General features: G+C 56.3%; 1 protein-coding gene across 1 annotated transcript; it reads right to left on the bottom strand.

The window, feature by feature from the left end:
- Window positions 1-1434: 1434 nt before the first annotated feature.
- Window positions 1435-13247, bottom strand: METTL13 (methyltransferase 13, eEF1A lysine and N-terminal methyltransferase). Its single transcript, XM_045838765.1, has 8 exons — window positions 12751-13247; window positions 10673-11432; window positions 9211-9410; window positions 8235-8430; window positions 7088-7255; window positions 5405-5620; window positions 3142-3273; window positions 1435-1889 (listed from the first exon to the last, which is right to left on the bottom strand). Exons 1-8 carry the CDS (start codon window positions 12901-12903, stop codon window positions 1615-1617), a joined length of 2100 nt encoding a protein of 699 aa, XP_045694721.1. The 5' UTR covers window positions 12904-13247; the 3' UTR covers window positions 1435-1614.
- Window positions 13248-17134: the final 3887 nt, after the last annotated feature.

The following is a 17134-nucleotide window of genomic DNA, read 5'->3' as shown; positions in this document are numbered from 1 at the left end:
GGCTCCGCCTGCGCACCGACCCGGCAGATGGGGCTGGGGAGACACGGAGTCGCCCGTGTTCTGGGGAACTCGCGGGTCTCCGTCGGCACACGTCTTTGTAGGAAATGAGGCTGAACGCTGCCCAGCTGCGGTTTCTGCCCATCGCCCCTTCCCCGGCTTTTGCGGACAGGCAGCCGACCTCGCTCCTCTTTGACTCCCACAGCCTTTCATAATCTTTAAGACGAGTGTCGTCACCCGAGTGCCTCTTCCCACCTCCTAGGCTTCTCTCCGGCAAACCTGCCCGCTCCCTTGGACAATGACCCCTGAGATACAGTGGGGACCTCGTCCTCATTCTGGCTGTTCCCTGGCTCCAAAGTCTGGCCAGCACGAGAGGGGGGCCTGCCCGCAGGTCCGACTCACACCCACCCTGACCCTGAGCCGTGGAGGGTCCCCAGGCTGAGGCCCTTCGAGGGGCAGGGCCTGACAAGAGGTGACCTTCCCTTTACACGGCTCCAGGGCAAGACCCTCCAGCACTCCCGCCCCTTCCCCCCACCGGGTGACTACATTTTGTAAGGGAGACGACCCACCTGAAACAGGCCTCCCTCACCCTCACCTCACGGGGCCCGTGGAGAGGTGAGTGAGGTGGCAGGGAGTGACAACCCCGTTTCTCGTGAAGTCACACGTGCCCTAATTCGGAGACAGAAACTCAACCAGTGTCAGAGCTGCCCTTCCACCGGCTGCAGCAAATGGGCAGGACCGATGCTTCTGGCTCAAGGGAGACTCGGGGTCAGATGCAGTGTTGGTCTAACCAGCCCCGATCTCGGATTAGATGAGACGGCGCATGCACATCTCTTGGGCAGTTCCTGCAACACATTAACTTTTACTCCCGATCCGTGTCCCCGGCCAACTCGAACACCCTGCCTCCACCGCTCTCTGTGCTGGGTCTGGCACGCAGCTGTCCCTCCGCAAGTGTGAGTGACCGGCACCGAGACTTCGGTCGGCCAGGTCTCACACGGTCACGGGGCCAGTTCCGTCCACTCCCTCCCTCCACCGAGAAGGGAGCCATGCCCTGGGCTACTAGGTTTGGGCAGCTGAAAAGAGCTGTTAAGCAGTAGACTGGGTTGGCGGAGTCTTAGTTAGCATCTGGGACCACGCCGTGGCACCTCCCTGCACAGGGCATCCGACCACGCAACCTGTAAGCCTGCCCCCGTCTGTGGAGAGCCCACGCCGTCCACAGCACGCTGGTGCTGAGTTGAGGTCATTCCTGGCAAAGCAACGGAAGGACACAGCAAAGGCAAACCAGCGGCCGTCGCAGACCGTCTCCAGCCCCTGGGGAGCTCGCTGCACACCCGCTAAGGTGGCGGCGTCTGCTGGGGTCTGCAGCACAGAACCCCACAGGACATGGACACAGCACGGGGGGCAGAGGCGAGCAACCCAGTGGGGCCAGACAGGACGGGACGGGAAACACACGTTTATTTTCCCAACTCCTCAGGCAGCCTCACCAGGCCGGAGGCCACATGCAGTGGAGTGTGAAACCAAGAAAAACAGGACTCAGAAAGCATTGTGCGTCCCGTTCCTTCGTCTGCGGCAGGCCGGGGCCCCAGGCTGGGCTGGCGGGGGCCGAGCGGCCGGCAGTCACACCAGCTGCACCGTCTGGAGCATGTCGGACAGGACGCAGGTGTCGTCCCAGCCCCCGCCTGGCTTCCGCAGGGCCTGCTCCAAGGCCCGGGCCTTCTCCAGGAGCTCCGGCGTGGCAAGTGGCTGCTCGGGGCGCAGCTGGCAGAAGAGAATCTCGTTCACTTCCCCCTCGATGCGCCGCATGTACAGGAGGGGGAACACGGCCTTCAGCCCACCCAGCACCGCGTCCTTGAGCCCCAGGTCCCGGCACACAAGGTTGAGGATGAAGACACCTGCGGGTGGGAAGGAACGAGGCAGGGTGACTGCGGGTCAGGTGACACGTGCAGACGGCTCCCATCCGAGGGAAACACCATCACCGGCCCAGGGAGGCTGGCGAGCTGACAGTGCCTGCGGCAGTGGCAGTGACTTTGCCGAGAACACAGGCAGGAGAGCCAAGCGTGGGAATGCACGAACCTGAGGAGACGTCAGCCCAGTTTCTCGCTCCTCTGTGCGGCTAACCAACAATCGTACCATCCCCCTGCCTCAGTTCCCCACTGAACTGCTTTGAGAAGGAAGTAACTGATAACCCCAGAATGCAGCAACTCTGCAGGGATGTTACATCATAACAGTACTCATTAGCCAGCGACGGCCAAGGTCACCTTGTGACAGAGAAGGGTCTATATCAACTCTGCTCACCACCTCACACAAAATCAAACCACAAAGCGGGGGTGGGGGGGTGTGGGGCTACAATCAGGTGGGTTCAGAGCCCCGACCTTCACAAGGGCCTGGGTTGGAGCCCCAGCTGTCACCTCATGTCACCTTGGCAAGTCTCTTTACCCCAGTTCCCTCATCTGCAATGGGCTGCTATGAAGCCAAGATAACATACCACCTAGTCCAGGGCCCATGGGAAGAACCTGACTGGTAGCTATCGCCCCCTGTGGGTGGGAATGTGAATTACTACAACCACTTTGTAAACCGGTGAGCTGGCATCTCCAGAAGCCGAGCATCCGCCTCACCTCTGACCCAGCAGATACAACGTGCGTGTGTGTGCCCAGCGGACCTGCAAACGTTGCCCTGAGAGGCATCACTAGAAGGTTAATGGCAGCACTACTTACAGGAGCTCCCAACAGGAAACAGCCGCCCCCAGCAGCAGAGGGAGGGACTGACTGCTACAGTCACCACGACGTTACGCAGCAACAAGAGGGACAGCGAAAACGCAATGCCAGGACGAACCTCCCAAGCATCAGGGTGAGCCAGGGAAACCAGAAACTGCAAGACCCTCTTCTGCGCAATCCCAGTTACGTAAAGGACCAAAGCGGAGGAAGCAAGCTGTGCTGGTAGAAGGCAGGACCGGGTCGCCCTCCAGAGGAGAGGGGTGCATGTCTGGGAGCGGGAAACGCCGTCTGGTGCGGGCACGTGGGTGTGTTCAAAGGCCGGGGATGATCAGGCTGCATGCACACTTAGGACACGCCCATCTTTCCTCGTGAAGGAAACCGTGTGAAGGGCCCGCCCACCCCAGCCCTCCGTGGCCCTCCGTTCCCACACCTTCGGGAGTCAGGATGCGCCTGACTCTTTGCAGGAAGGGCTGGTCCACGAACGCGGGGGGTGGGCAGCTCATCCCCAGGGTGGGGTCCTTACTGTCCACGTCGAACATGATGACGTCGTAGGGAGGCCGTGCTGGGAAAGAGAAGCAGAGGAGGGGTCTCTGCCGGATGCAGTGACGCCCCTCACACCCCTGCGCCCCAGCTCTCCTGGGGCCCGTGGTGGCCGGGCGGCCAGGCTGGAAGGAGGACGTGGAAGACGTGCCTGTGCAGGGCACTGACGTCACCGTCTGGGGAACCGTCTTCAGGTTTCTGCTGCGGCTGCCCTGCATCAGAGACGGGCGTCCGTCTCATCTTCGGGAGTCCGCCCCGCGGGGCGGTCCCTGGGAGAAGGAAGAGTCCGTCTATCCCGGGGCTGGCAGCCCTGCTGCCCTGGCAGGACATCAGAGCTGCAGTGAGGGGCCTCTAAATACTTGGGGAACCCGGGCTCCTTTCTGGACCAGCAGCTGAGTTACGAGCCCCACGCAGCAAGGAGCTGAGGGCAGGGGAGGTGGGGGGGCGGGGCCTGGTGTTGGTCTCCAGCTCCCCCAGGTAAGTCTGCAGGCCGAGGTGAGAACCGCCAGCCTGGACACAGCAGCGGCCTAGGCCTTTAAGGGCTGACCCAGCCAACGGTAACTTGAACTCACCTCCGGGAACAACGTATGTCGCCTCCTGGGAGAAAATGTCCTCAAATCAACGTTAGTGTAGCCTGTCTAATTGGCTGAACAATAGCTGCCTCAAGAACAAACTGACTTTGCTGAATGGGGGAAAGACGACCAACCATGAACTGGACCCACCCCACACTATACTAACTACTCTGTTACCAGTCGTGCGGCACGGGGAGGGAGGGCCCACAGCAGTGCTGGCCAGTGCTCAGCAAACCCCGAGGCTGTGACAGTAACCACCCCACATGCACGAACACTGACGTGGGCTACGGCCCGCCCACCACTGTGCGCAGCACGGATCAGACGGAGCTGTCTCAGAGAACGGCACAGGTGGGCTCACCGGAGCCCACGGACACCCACGGCTGCGGCCTCGAGTGCCCGATGCTCTGAAGGGCTGTGGCGGTTAGAGATCATGGCCAGGGCCGTTCATGCTGTGGACTGGGTGCCCGCCACGTGTTTTAAATGCTTCACGTGTGGTAGCCATCATGGGCCTAAGCCCCCGGAATGGCCCCAGCCTCAGAGAGGGACTCTGTGTGTGAAACTCTAAAACGGCTCAGCTCAGTCTGCAATTAAAATAAGGCAGCACTGTCCACCCCCGCACCACAGTCATCCCGGCGTGCCACGCCCTTCCCGGAAGAGGACCGGGCGCAGCGAGAGCCACAGCATCTGTGTCGGAACGAGCAGACCAGGACAGGAGGGTGGCCTGAGCTCCCCAGGGTCCCTCAGCACTGAACCAACCTGACTCCGCCCTGAGGGACTCGTGCGACAGAAAACACCCGTCGCCGGGAGCCCATCTGTGAAGCTGCAGAAGCATCGAGGCACCTTTTGCAGAACGTGAACAGGACATTTGTCCTAAGTCTGGGACATGAACTGTTAGAGCAAAACAGGACCTTCAGTCCAGGAGCGGCAGGGCGGCTGGGACTCCCACTGAGCAGCACCTGCCGCAGGGCACCCCGGCCACGGAACTCGGCCACTCGGGGTCAGACAGTCACTGTCATCAGGGACTGTCCCGTGCATCGCAGGAGATCCAGCAGCATCCTTGGTCTCTCCCACCAGAGGCGGAATCGGCCCTGCCCAAGCGTTATGACGACGTCCGCAGACACTGCCCGTCGCCCCCGAGACTCAGGACCCCTGCTCAGCATCAGTGCTGTTTGGCTCTGTTTCTGGCTTCACCTCCAGCTGATGGAGTTTAGAAAAAACACCTCCCAACACCCTCCCCCCCCAAACCCTTCTTCCCGCCTCCTCACCCACAACAGGCTGCAGGGACGGTGAGGAGGTGGGTGGCGAGGCTGCAGCGTCAGAAGAGACGCCCGCCGTCTGGGAGCACCACCGGGGCCAGAAACGCTCTGTTCTCCCTGCCGGACCCCGGCCCCGAGCACGGCGCTGAGCACAGAGCTGGCACTCTGTTTACTCAACGGAAGTGCCAGCAGACGAACAGGCGACAAACGAGGTCGACGCTGATTCCACCGCTCAGAGGCGGACTCCGGAGGCCCTGGCAGGCCTGACAACCTTGGACGGACAGCAGCCTTCCCTCGACACCCCCCACCTCCCCGAGAGCGGTACCTTCTCCCTCCGCCAGGCTGGCAATGTAGTCCAGGCCATCCGCGATGTGGACCTTCATCCGGTCGCTCTGCGAGAAGCCAAACCACCGGGTGGCCACCTCCAACATGCAGGGGTCGATCTCCACGGCCTCGACGTGGGCCTTCGGGAAATGGTCGTGGACAAAGAGGGGGAGGCTGCCCCCGCCCAGGCCTACCACCAGCACTGCCAGTGGGGTCTCTGCAAGACAGGAAGAAGGCCTCTCGTCACCACCTGCTCCCCGGAAAGTTGGGCGCCAGCCCGGAGAGGGTGCAAGGAGTCAGATGGCTGGCCCTGCCCGGGGGCACGAGATCCAGGGACCTGGTCTCCCGGTCTCACCCCAGAAATTCTGGAGTTGATTTGACATCTGAGAACTCAGCCCTCGTCTCACACTCCTTCCCGTCCCAGACCCAGAGGATGAACCAGTGGGTTCTCATGGCCCCTTAGAGGTCCCCAAGCACTCAGCTGGTCTACCGAGAGTCCGCACCCTAAGCTTTGTTAGGCCCCTCTACAAAAGGGAAAGACAGTGGCCAACACCTGGTCTGTGATCACAGGGCGGTGCAGAGGCGCCCACCACAGAGCGTTCCACTCCCAGGCTGCAGCGGCCCCACAGACACATCGGCCAGGCGAGGGCGGGCCGTCCGAGCCCCAGACACCACGGGAAAGCAAAGGCCAAGCCCTGGACCTAAGCACAGAGGAACCACAGCGGCCACGGGGATGGGAGGGAGACAAGCAACAAGACTCAGCGAAAGGACACCGTGGCCGCGTGGCTCAGCTGGTTAGAGCATCGCCCTGTACACCAAAAGGCTGCAGGTTCGCTCCCCGGTCAGGGCACATGCCTAGGTTGCGGGTTCAATCCCCAGTCAGGCTGAGTACGGGAGACCACCGATCTACATTGCTCTCTCCCCCCCACACCCTTCTTCCTCTCTCTCTAAAATCAATAAAAAACAAACCCTCAGGTGAGGATTAAAAAAAAGAGTCCATCAAAAGGAGACAGGCCCTGAGACCGAAGTGCAAGAACTGAGCCTCTGGGGACGTGAACCAACACCGAGACGGGCCGAGCGCAGGCCACTCCTGCCAGAGCCCAGCAGGGACTCGGTGAGCCAGCTCAGACGCAGACAGACGGACACACGGACATCTCGCTGCTGTGCTCAGAGCCGACCCTGTCGTCAGTGATGAGGCCAACCGGACGACCGGCAGTATGAGCTCTCTTTTCAGTACGGCGACTCAGGACAGGTCAAATAAGGTCAAACAACGCCTCACTGAAAGCCAGGAGTGCTCCTTAAGCGCAGGGCCCGCCCTTCCCCGGAGACTCGGTTTTCAAGGGCTCCGCCCGGTTGCCTGGGCGTACACATGCACGAAGATTCCCCCAGCGGAGCGACCAAGGAGCTCACGGGACGTACTTTACGCCTCACTTTGCACAAGGAACGGGCAGAGGAAAAAAGTGCAGACACTGACACGCGCACGCATCTCAGCATCCCAACCTCGGCTTGAGGAAAAGGCGACGTGGGTGTCCGCGGACTCGGCGGCTGGTCCGGAGTAAGGAAGACGCGAGTGGACACGTGTCCGTCGGTCCGAAATTGCTGCCCCTAAACTGTGCGCAGCCGCCCGGACCACCCTGCAAGCCCGCAGGCTCCTCACACAGGACGGCGCCGACGACCCCCTCACCTAGGAGCAGCTCGGGGCTCCGCAGCAGGGCCAGGCCGGCCACCATGGCCTTGTGGTGCTCGCAGCACAGGTAGCCCTTGTCGATGGCCTGCTCCGGGACGGCAGGGGGCTCCTCCGGGGTCCCAGCGGGCCGCTGCTTCCGCCTGTCTTTCTTCCGTTTCTTCTGGGCTGGAGAGAGAGAGAACCAAGTCCCATGCTCAGTCCACCGGCCGGCCGACAGCACAGCCCCCGGGGGCAGCGCGCGGCGGCCCACTGGATCTCCCTCGCCAACCCAAACGTTACATATGCAGGAATTTTGAACTGGTTGACGTGTTGGTAGCTTGGCGGCCATTTTTATTCCGCAGAAATGGACAAACAGTACACATCAGGGCTTTTTCCCCCCTCCAAAAGACATGGTTGCTAACCATTTAACAATCATGAGAGAGCTGGAACCAACACACCCAGAGAGCTGGAAAAGGAAAAGGAGGGAGTTGGAAAAAAAAGGTGGCAAAGACACACCCAAAGGCCTGGGAGAACTCAGCTCAGCAGCCCTGGCGCAGGCCCACTGAGCTAAGAAACGTGCGGCCGCCATCAGGATCTTCATAGACTCTTGCCAGGAAGAAGGACCGAGGCCCCTTGTTACCTCCTCTAAGCCCATTACTGCGCCAGCGTTTCTGTTCTGGAGAGTTAACGCTTAGGCCCAGAGTCAGCAGGTGGTGCAGCCCAGACTTGAACCTGGGAGTGCCTGTCTCCAACGACCATCACCCGCCTCCTGCACTGTGCAGAGGGCAGGAATGGCGCACCTCCCAGGGCCCCACTGGACTAATACACAGGCCGTGCGGGGCAGCTAACTCGTACAGCAGGCGGCCTCCAAACCGCGGCGTTGACGCGGTAGCACAGTCACACAGCGAACCACCGGCCCTGCCCCTTATCTCGGCCCGGCCGGGCCGGGCTGGGGAACACTCACCTGTGTTCTGCGTACGGCCCTTCACCCACACACCCTGGGAGCCCCGGCGGGGAGAGCACTGCACGCAGGGCCACGTGCCTCTGGTCACAGGGGCCCAGTCTGTCCTACATCTCGGTCAAGCCCCAGGTCCTGCGGACCACCCCAAATTAAGAGCCCATGCCACGTCCACCTGGGTCCCACCCCAGGCCTCTGGGGCCTCACCTCTGTGAGACACGTCCGTCAGCAGCCTGGCCTCCGATTGCACCACGTTCCTGCTGCTGAGGAAGACGAGCCGCCGGAAGTAGCGCCGGTCGTCCCCCTGCACGTCCTCGATGACGTAGTCGCCGCTCAGGGGGCTGCAGTCCCGGTGCCGCACGGTCCGCTCCCCGAGGTCCCCGCCCACAGACAGGAAGGGCACCTGCAGGCACAGCAGAGGCACGGTCAAGCCGTGGCTCCGTCAGGAAATACGAGAAAACACAACCCCTTCCCCGGGGTGCAGCCGGGGATCCACACCGAGGTTCCAGGCAGCAGAATGGCAGAGGTGTGCCGTTCTGCTAAAGCTCTTCTCCAGAGCCTTCAACCTGATCTCGAAAGGTTTATTTCACCTTTCTGAACACCAGCTCATCCCCCAAACCATCGGTGAAATGCAGCTGGTTCCTCCCAAGAAAGACGTGAGTCTCTCAACAATGAGCCTCAGAAGCACTTTTGGTAGTCCGGGACAACCCCAGCCTGGGGGAAGGCGCAGGGAGGGGCCACAACTACGAGAGGGGGACTCGGAACGGGGGGGGCTGTGGTAATGAAATCCAGGCGGAAGCAGCCGCTGCAAAGGTGGAGAAATCTCTCCCTTCCCTCAGCCTTCTCTTCCATCATTCTAAACTGGAGAGAAAAATGCTTCCCCCTCCCAAACTTTTCCCTTCACCTCCCTAATCTTTACATCTGTTTCTTTTCAAAGACGCACAATGAGTATGCCACAGCGCCTGTGGGTGTCAACAGGGGGCAACTGCTTGCCTTCCTCGCCCCGCCTGAGGCAAGGGAACGTGATGTAGGTCCACTTAGCTCTTAACTGCTAACATGCCCTCCAGGAGCCGACCAGGGTCACAGACACTACCCTAGGTCCTTCTGGGACACCCTCCGCCTTCCCCGCTGCTCACGTGGCCCCTCCAGAGACCCGTGAAAGCTGCTGCCAGAGGTCCGTTACCTGCTGCTGGGCGGGCATCCCGGCCGGGGCCAGCTCCATGACTCTGGCCGACAGCTCGGCCTGGATGCTCTCCATGTTTTCGTACTGCTGGCCTCGGTGCAGGGCCACCGTGATGAGCCTCCTGAAGCCGGCGCTGGCCGCCAGCTGCTTCCGGCCATCCTCCATGCCAAAGAGCCACTCAGTCTCCCGACCCTGGGGGACTGGAAACAGGCACCTGGTGACAGGGAGTCCCAGGAAGAGTGTTCAAGCCCACGTGGCAGACAGCCCGCTGCCCAGGCCCAGCATCCCTTCCGGCTGTGAGCGCCAGGCTACGATTCCCTGCAGCACAAGGCCCAGAGCAAAGCAGCCACAAGACATGAGACAGACCGGGGGGGATAAGCAGTGTGAGCACACCTGTTAAGGGGAGGGAGGCAGGGACCTGGTGCAAGGAAAAAAAAATAGCAATAATACTAACACTTATTACAAGCTAGGCATTAAAACGAACTGAATCTCACAGCCCAGGATGCAGGTAGTATTATTACTCCCATTGTATAAACAAGGAACTTGAGACACAGAAAGCTACAGTAGTTGTCCAAGTTCGCACAGCTCATGAAGAGCAAAGCTGGACTCGGGCGCAGGCAGTCCAACCCAGACCCCGCACTCTCGGCTGGGACGCTCCTCGTTCGTTGCCACAGGTGCGGTTAGGGTATGCGCTACTTGGGAAAGCGGCTCAGTTGTCAGGAAACAAACCACCAGCAGGACCCTATCGACACCTTGCTTTTATCTATCTACACTTTCTACTTCTGAAAGCCTTCCCTCACACTCTCTCTTTTGATGGTTGTTAACGTAAGACTGGTCATCATTTCCCTCTTTCAATAATAACACTAACGATCATAAAGCACCTCCCACGTGCCAAGCACTGTCCTAAGGGCGTTTACACTTCTCATAACTACACAATGTAGCCATGATCTCATGTTACGGATGAGGAAACTGAGGCACAGAAAGTAGTAAATAACATGTTCGACGCCACACCACCAAGGTGTGACCAGGACAGGCTGGGACCCAGACAACCCAGTTCCGGAGCTGACCCGTTTCGCCGCTGCTCTGGGCCACGTCTCTGAACTCAGCAGAGACACAGCAACCTCCCCAGCTCCTCCTCCTCTGACTGCTCCCCTGACCCCACGTTACAAAGGGACTCCCACCTCCGCACTGTGGGACTGGCCTACACGTACCTGTGTTCCTTCTCCCCTCCCTACCAACACCCCCTTCTCCCACTTCACCAAGCCTTCGTGATGAAGATGAGAAGAAATAAGCTTCAAACCTAAGCGAGTAGCGGGAGAGCTGCCGCTTCCTTCCTCACGCCTCGGCCAGCCTAACCTCTGAGAGGAACCGCCCCTGCCAGATGAGACCAGCCAAGGCACACCCATCCACCAAAGCCCCAGCCCAGCCCCTCCAGGGAAGAGAGGGACCAATCCCAACTCACTGATGAAAATGGCAAAATGATTGTCCCGCGATGGTTTCACAGTGGGGCTGTCCACCACGTGCAGGGTGTAGCGCGGCTCCCCCGTGTCCCCATTGCACAAGTCCAGGGACACACTCCCCAGCCCGGCCTTGCGGTGCAGCTGGCTGCGGAGCCAGGCATACTGCTGACGCTCCCGCACCGCCTCGGCCAGCCGCTCGGCACTCTCCAGCCGCACAGGCTTGCCCTGCTCCTGAGCGCACAGCTCAAAGATCTGAAGGGCAGAGCCAGGGACTGGCCTGAACTTGGTCATGATGAAGGCAAAGACAGGCAGGGGGAACCGAGGCTCTGTGTCCGACACCTGGTCCTGGCTGCTGGCCACCTGATGCACCCTGACCATCCACCCCTCCCGAGAGAAGTGACCCACTGCTTTCTTCAGGACGTGAGCCTGAGCCAGGGAGATGCAGAGGTAGCGACCGCCCACCTGCAGGACACGGCCAACCTCAGCCAGCATCCTGTCCACCTGCCGCAGGGTCTTCTCCTCCTCGTCCGTCAGGACGGCATCCAGGGTGCCCTTGTCCAGCACCACCTGGAACGAGGCGTCGGGAAACTCCATCTGTGTCATGTCCATCTTCAAGAAGCTCATCTGGGGCCGTCGGGTGGCATTGCGCTCCTTCATCTGCTTGATGACGACCTCACTGATGTCGATGTTCACGACGTCCTGATAGCCCACGTCATAGAGCTGCTCGCTGAGCTCCGAGTTACCGCACCCAATCACCAGCACCTGGGAGGGACCGACACGGCGGAGGTGAGCAAGGCAAAGGAACGCGCTTCACCTGCCTCGGGGAAACAAGTCTCACCTGGGCCGCTGCAAGTTTTCAGAGGGGGGAGACGCTACTGTCACAGGAGAGAGTATCACTGCGAAGCCGATTCTAGGCTCCATCTTGAAACACCTCTGGTTAGAGGACTCACATTCGGCAACAACAATGCAGGTTACGTGCAAATGGGCTTTCTGCATTGCAGAAAAAACTAACCATGGTTCTTCCTTTCTCTGAATCAAGCATTTATTACTCAAGAATTGACAGGAAGTCACACCAGAATCCAAATGCAGTGGGCACAGGTGAAATCTCCTATTTGTTTTACTGTTGAAAACCTAGTTCTGGAATACTCCTATTCCACTCACGCCTTTGGCTCCTCCTCACAATATCCTGACATTTTCTGAAGCCAAACTTAAAAAAAACAGGTTGCCACCTCCCGCTCTGTGGATCGACCTCCCACTGATCCTTCAAAATTCTGCTCTGAGGTCTCCAGCTCCGGAAGAGCATGGTACACACGACGAGAGGTGCGTAAGCTTTGGAGTTGGAGGGGCCAGAGTTTAAATTCCCACCTGGCCACCTACTTACACGTATGACCTTGACCAAGCACCTGGCTCTCGGAACTTCGGTTTCCCCATCTACAGAATGCATGTACCACCACTCACCGCGCAGTTTATTATGAGAATTCGACTATCAAACACAACCCCCACCCAGCACAAGGCTTGGCACTTACAGCTTTCCACCCTCCTTCCTTCCCCACCTCCACTACAGCCCCCCCCCCGTCAAGTCCATTACTGTACTTATCACTTTTCACTTCTGAAATGTGTGCAGGGTTTACTATCTTAATGCTCCTGCAGCTTGAGGGCTGAGCATGTGGCCTGAAATTCAGTGGCCCCCACAACCACTATCTGATAACGGATCCGTGCATCAATCAAGCCACAGCCTGTGCCTGCTCCACAACGATGCACAGTGACAGAAACACACGCACGTGCTTTTTTTTCTAGGAGGCGACATCTGAGTTGAGTTACCAACAGAAGTGATTCTTCCAGCGGGGGGTTTCTAATTAAAGGATGGGCTTGGGGCGGGAAGTCTGTCGTCTCAAAACCTTTAAAAGAATTTTTTTATAGTATCTTAGTTAGAATAATGCAGGAAATCCTGAAATTCCGGACCCAATTAGGGCCCCCAGGCCTGTCACTGTCTTCCGTGTGCACGGCTGCTTGAAAGGCAGCTCCCACTTTCCCGAACGAACACACACACACACACACACGGCTGCCAGGCCGCGCTTACCTTTTCCCGGGGCTTGATGTATTTGTGCAGCACCTCGCACAGTTCCAGGTAAGTTCCGTACCATTCGAAAGCTTTCTTTCCGCGCTGCTGGAAGAACTTCTCCCAATAGTCAACGGAGCCAAACTCCTTGGAGCTCTTAGGTAAGAGATTCATATTCCCACACCGCAGCTGCGTCCTCAGGACCGTCCCACCCCCTGTAAGGGCGGTACCATCGGAGGGGCTTTCCCCCACGCTGGCTCCGGGACACCTCAGTGGGGTTTCTTCCCACAGACGAGCAGCCTCGTTGATTTTTCTGCCACGCAAAAACCCAAAAGAGTGACCTTTACATGCCAAGCGTACGCGCGAGACACTGAACCTAACACACTCTCCCCATCCACCCCGCGCGCGCAGCCGCTGCCCACGTGGGGAGCCCCTCACTTTCACAGAAATCGATTTTAGAACCAACAATCATATCCGGGTGCGACGCTCCGCAATTGGTCGGCCACTCACAGCAGCGTCTCCCCGCTCACTGATTTCCGTTCCTGCCACCTCATTGGCTGAGACAGGCTCGCCACACGCAGGCGCTGAGCGTTTATTTACGTGAAGCGGAAGGGGGCGGGCCCGCGGGTCGGGGCGGAAGTGGACGGTTGCCCAAGAACCAGGCTCGGCCCGAACCCCGGAAGAAAACTGGCTTCCGGGGTTCTGAGTTTGCTAGTGGCCAGTTCTGATCATGAGCCACATAGGGGCTGAGCACGGTCAGGAGTCGCCTGGAGTCCGGGGTGGGAGCGGGGGGGGGTGGTTCCCCCCCACCGAAAAGGACAAGCTGTAAAAGGAAGTGAGGTAAGGGATGACGAGAGCCGGTCCACAGCATAAGAGAAATGCGCATCCCAGTCATTTGTCTTCGCATCTCCCACCCCAGTCCTTCTTAGTGTAAGCTCTTTCCTTGTATAATTCAAGTTTAATTTGGAGAAAAATCTGCATCAAAACAGGGTACCACCATTAATAATGTAAGAACGTGAAAATTCAGTCTTTTCCCCAGTAAAGCTTAAGACCCGTTTTGATAATCAGCCTCCTTGAGTTGTCATTCTGATGTCATCTGTAGATAGTTGCTATTCCTTCTTTCCTGCGTTTAATGTGCATGTACTTTGCTGCTCATCTTATTCTAATACCCTAAGTAAGTCCCTTAAATCTTATCCTAATGCTCTAAGGAAGCACCATTGTTGGGGAGGGGGGTGCTCTGCCCAGAGGGCCCCTCTCCCTCTGCCCCCACGGATGAGAATAAATCTACCGAGACATGATCTGCTTGGGGAGGAAAGGTGGCCAATCTCTCAAAGGAGAAGGGACATGAGCCTGTTCCTCAGTGGGCTTTCATTGGGTTCATTTGCATAGGAATATAGGGCATTTATGTAAAGCTCATCAGTCCTTGTCAAGCAGTAAAGATCAAACAATAGATAACATTGAGAGAACTCGCAGGACTTATTCTGAGTCAGGGTCAGATAGCTGAAGGGCCATAAAACTTTGGGAACAAACTCACTTCATGTTTGGACCCTTATTTAAATTGAGGGTATCAGGGCAGTGGGCTGGGAGTAAACGGTAGAAAACTGTACTTGAACAACAATGAAAATTTAAAAAATAGCAAAAAATAAATAAATTGGGGGTATCAGCAAAGCAGGTTTCACAGGATCTTATGCATTCTTTCTTAGGCCTGATCGCCCCAGGGAACCCACCCTTCCTAGCACAGGGCCACACCCACCTCCAGCATTGTTTCAGGCTTAAGTCAAGCAGCGGAAGTAAGGCAGCCAAGAGATTAGGAGACTTCTTGCAGACACAATGAGGACTCAAGCTATAGCAAAGCCGAAGGGCGAGGATCCATCACCCCCTTTTTCTATTGCCCCCCCACAAATCCTTCCCTGAGGGCCCCTTCGTGACCATACCTGTCTTAGGTCATCCCTCCCTTGAGGAATCTTACTGGTCATTGACTAACCAGTCATCCGGGGCCAAGCAGTTTGAAGTAAAAGGGGACAGAGGTGTCACCCCCTATAAGGAAGATAAGTTTTATCTCTTTAGTGGCTTAGGGTCCCAGGGTCTCTCACTCAGCCTTAGCCATGGGCGGGTAATAGCTTCTGAAACCAGGCAGGGCGGTTCCCAACACACCATAAATCACAGGAGGGATATACAGACCAAAGAGGGCAGGCAGGCTTGGCATTGAGCAGTTGTGGTCTGGGACCTCACTAGCATAGACAGCCAAGTAGCCGGCTAAGCGTTAAATAGGTCAAAGTGGACTTCAACTTTGGTTTAACAGTAGCTCTAAACTTTGGCATGCACCGGAATCGCCTGGAGGACTTACTGAATCACAAACTGCTGAGACTCAGCCCCAGAGCTTCTGACTTACCAGGCCTGTGTTGGTCCCACGCACCTGCATTTCTAACAAGTTCCCAGGCAATACTGATGATGTTGGTCCAGGGACTGCTCTTTGAGAGCCACTGTTTTAAAATAGCATTGAGATACGTCAGAATGGATATGGTTCCAGTTCCATGATTTTAAAAGTTTCCTCTAAAAGCCCTCCACAAATAACATCGGAGAAAAATCTATTTTTGTGAACCACTTGCTGCGTTCACATTATTTCCTCCCCACCCAAGGGAAGGAGCATGGGAAGGAGTGTCTGAGGCAGCTTTAGCTGCAGCATCATGCAGGGTCCCAGTGGGTGACATGATTATAATAGCCTAGTAATACTATGATTATAATAGTATATTTCAGTTTGTATAGCACTCAGATTGGCCAATTAATTTCCTCATACATTATTACTCTGCATTCATGGGATGGACAAACTTCTAATTGAGGCCAAACTCCAACTCATCAAAAACAAATTAAAAGTTATGTGACAGAGTGAATCCAGGCCTCATCTGAGTGTGATTATTTGATTCCCAGGATTCTCCATTCAGCAGTTTCCTGCTGTGTCACGTGCACACCCACAGGCACACTGGTTTCCTGGCACGCGTGCACTGCTAGGCGGTTACAGCCACTTTGATGGGGAAAGGTAAGGGCACAGTGTACACGACAAGTTGTGTGACTTTGGGGCCAGTGGGCAATAACAGTTTAAAACTGAAACACCAGGAAAGATGAAGGAGTGTTGCCAAGGGCGATGGCTGGTGCCTGGTGCATCAGACCCCTACACGAGGACTGTCACAAGGCCTCCTTGGGGATCCTGTCTTTGTTTTTCACAGCCTGGATACTGGAAAAGATTACAATGTTTTTCTCCATCATTTAATGAAAAACTTCCGTTCCTTTGGAAGAAAAAGAAAAAAACTTTGGAAAACAAGTTGTTTTTCTCCTCAATTCTAGCACTCAGCACATCTACGAGCATCTCGTGGATCCCATTTGACTGGATGTTTTTTGTCCTCAGCCCATAATAAAAGTTTTCTACCACCACCACCCAAAAAAAAAAAAAGGAGTTTAGAACAACATTCAATACATAAAAATCAGGTGTTCCACCAAAGGTACCCTTCAATTACTTGCTGCAGATGGTAATATATCAAAGGGAATAAGTTCATCCATAAGATATGTGATAGGTATTCTGTTAAAATACCTGGGCATATAAAGATGGTAAACAGTGCTTGCTGTCCTCGGAGAATAAATCCTTCAAGTTGGTGAGACCCAAACCCTGTTCTGACTCTAAGTCCAGTGTTATTCATATTCTTTCAGGCTTACTGATATAGATGATTTATATTAACTCCACCCAGTGACATTTTTTAAGCTTTCAGGAATGTTGGGCATAGTGAAAGGAACTTTGTTCAGGTGATTCAAAGGTGGGGCTTACATTACCCTTCCTCCAAGCAATTATACCAAAATGGGTGGTGAAACTAAAGAATTACATTTTTTAAAAAAAACAATGGTTTATTCATAAAAGCTTTCAATGGCATGGCGGTAGAACGCAGTAATCACATTGCCTTCAGTTGTGTAAGAAGGGCTGAGGCTGCAGCAGGTGAAAGCTCTCACTGGCTGTGGCACCAAAGCAGGGAAGCACCCCATAACAAGCAAATAAACAAATATAAAATCAACTGCAGACGGAAAAAATAACTTCTGGGTCACCTGTGGAGTCTGGGGCAGGCTCACGGTCAAGCCCAGGCAGAGAAACTAGAAGCTTCCCTTCAAGGTCTACCCTTTAGGCCCAGTAGTAGACTGACCCATCATGAACCTACACCCAGGCTTTCAGAAGCTTCAATTCACACCCCAGGCCAACTAAATCAGTCGTTTTTAAGACTTTTCAGGTGATTCGATTCTGCAAAATTAACTTGAGAGTATCCTTGTCAAAGTATCTTTCAATTAGTTACAGCGTGGGGCTTGATTTAAACATGCACCAAGTTAAAACACTAAAACAACAGAGGACCCATAAAGTGAAAGACTT

This window comes from Phyllostomus hastatus, unplaced genomic scaffold, assembly GCF_019186645.2.
Source record: "Phyllostomus hastatus isolate PE091 unplaced genomic scaffold, TTU_PhHast_1.1 phas_contig_283, whole genome shotgun sequence".
Lineage (NCBI taxonomy): Eukaryota > Metazoa > Chordata > Mammalia > Chiroptera > Phyllostomidae > Phyllostomus > Phyllostomus hastatus.
This window is presented reverse-complemented; position numbering and strand designations above follow the sequence as displayed.

What these genes read in the sequence shown, in the direction of transcription:
- METTL13 (XM_045838765.1), bottom strand. Translation starts at nt 12,903, where the DNA reads ATGAATCTCTTACCTAAGAGCTCCAAGGAGTTTGGCTCCGTTGACTAT. An exon ending in TCATTTTGCCATTTTCATCA is followed by an intron (nt 9,411 to 10,672) that starts GTGAGTTGGGAT and finishes GCCTGTTTCCAG; the next exon opens with TCCCCCAGGGTCGGGAGACT. An exon ending in GGATGCCCGCCCAGCAGCAG is followed by an intron (nt 8,431 to 9,210) that starts GTAACGGACCTC and finishes CTGTGCCTGCAG; the next exon opens with GTGCCCTTCCTGTCTGTGGG.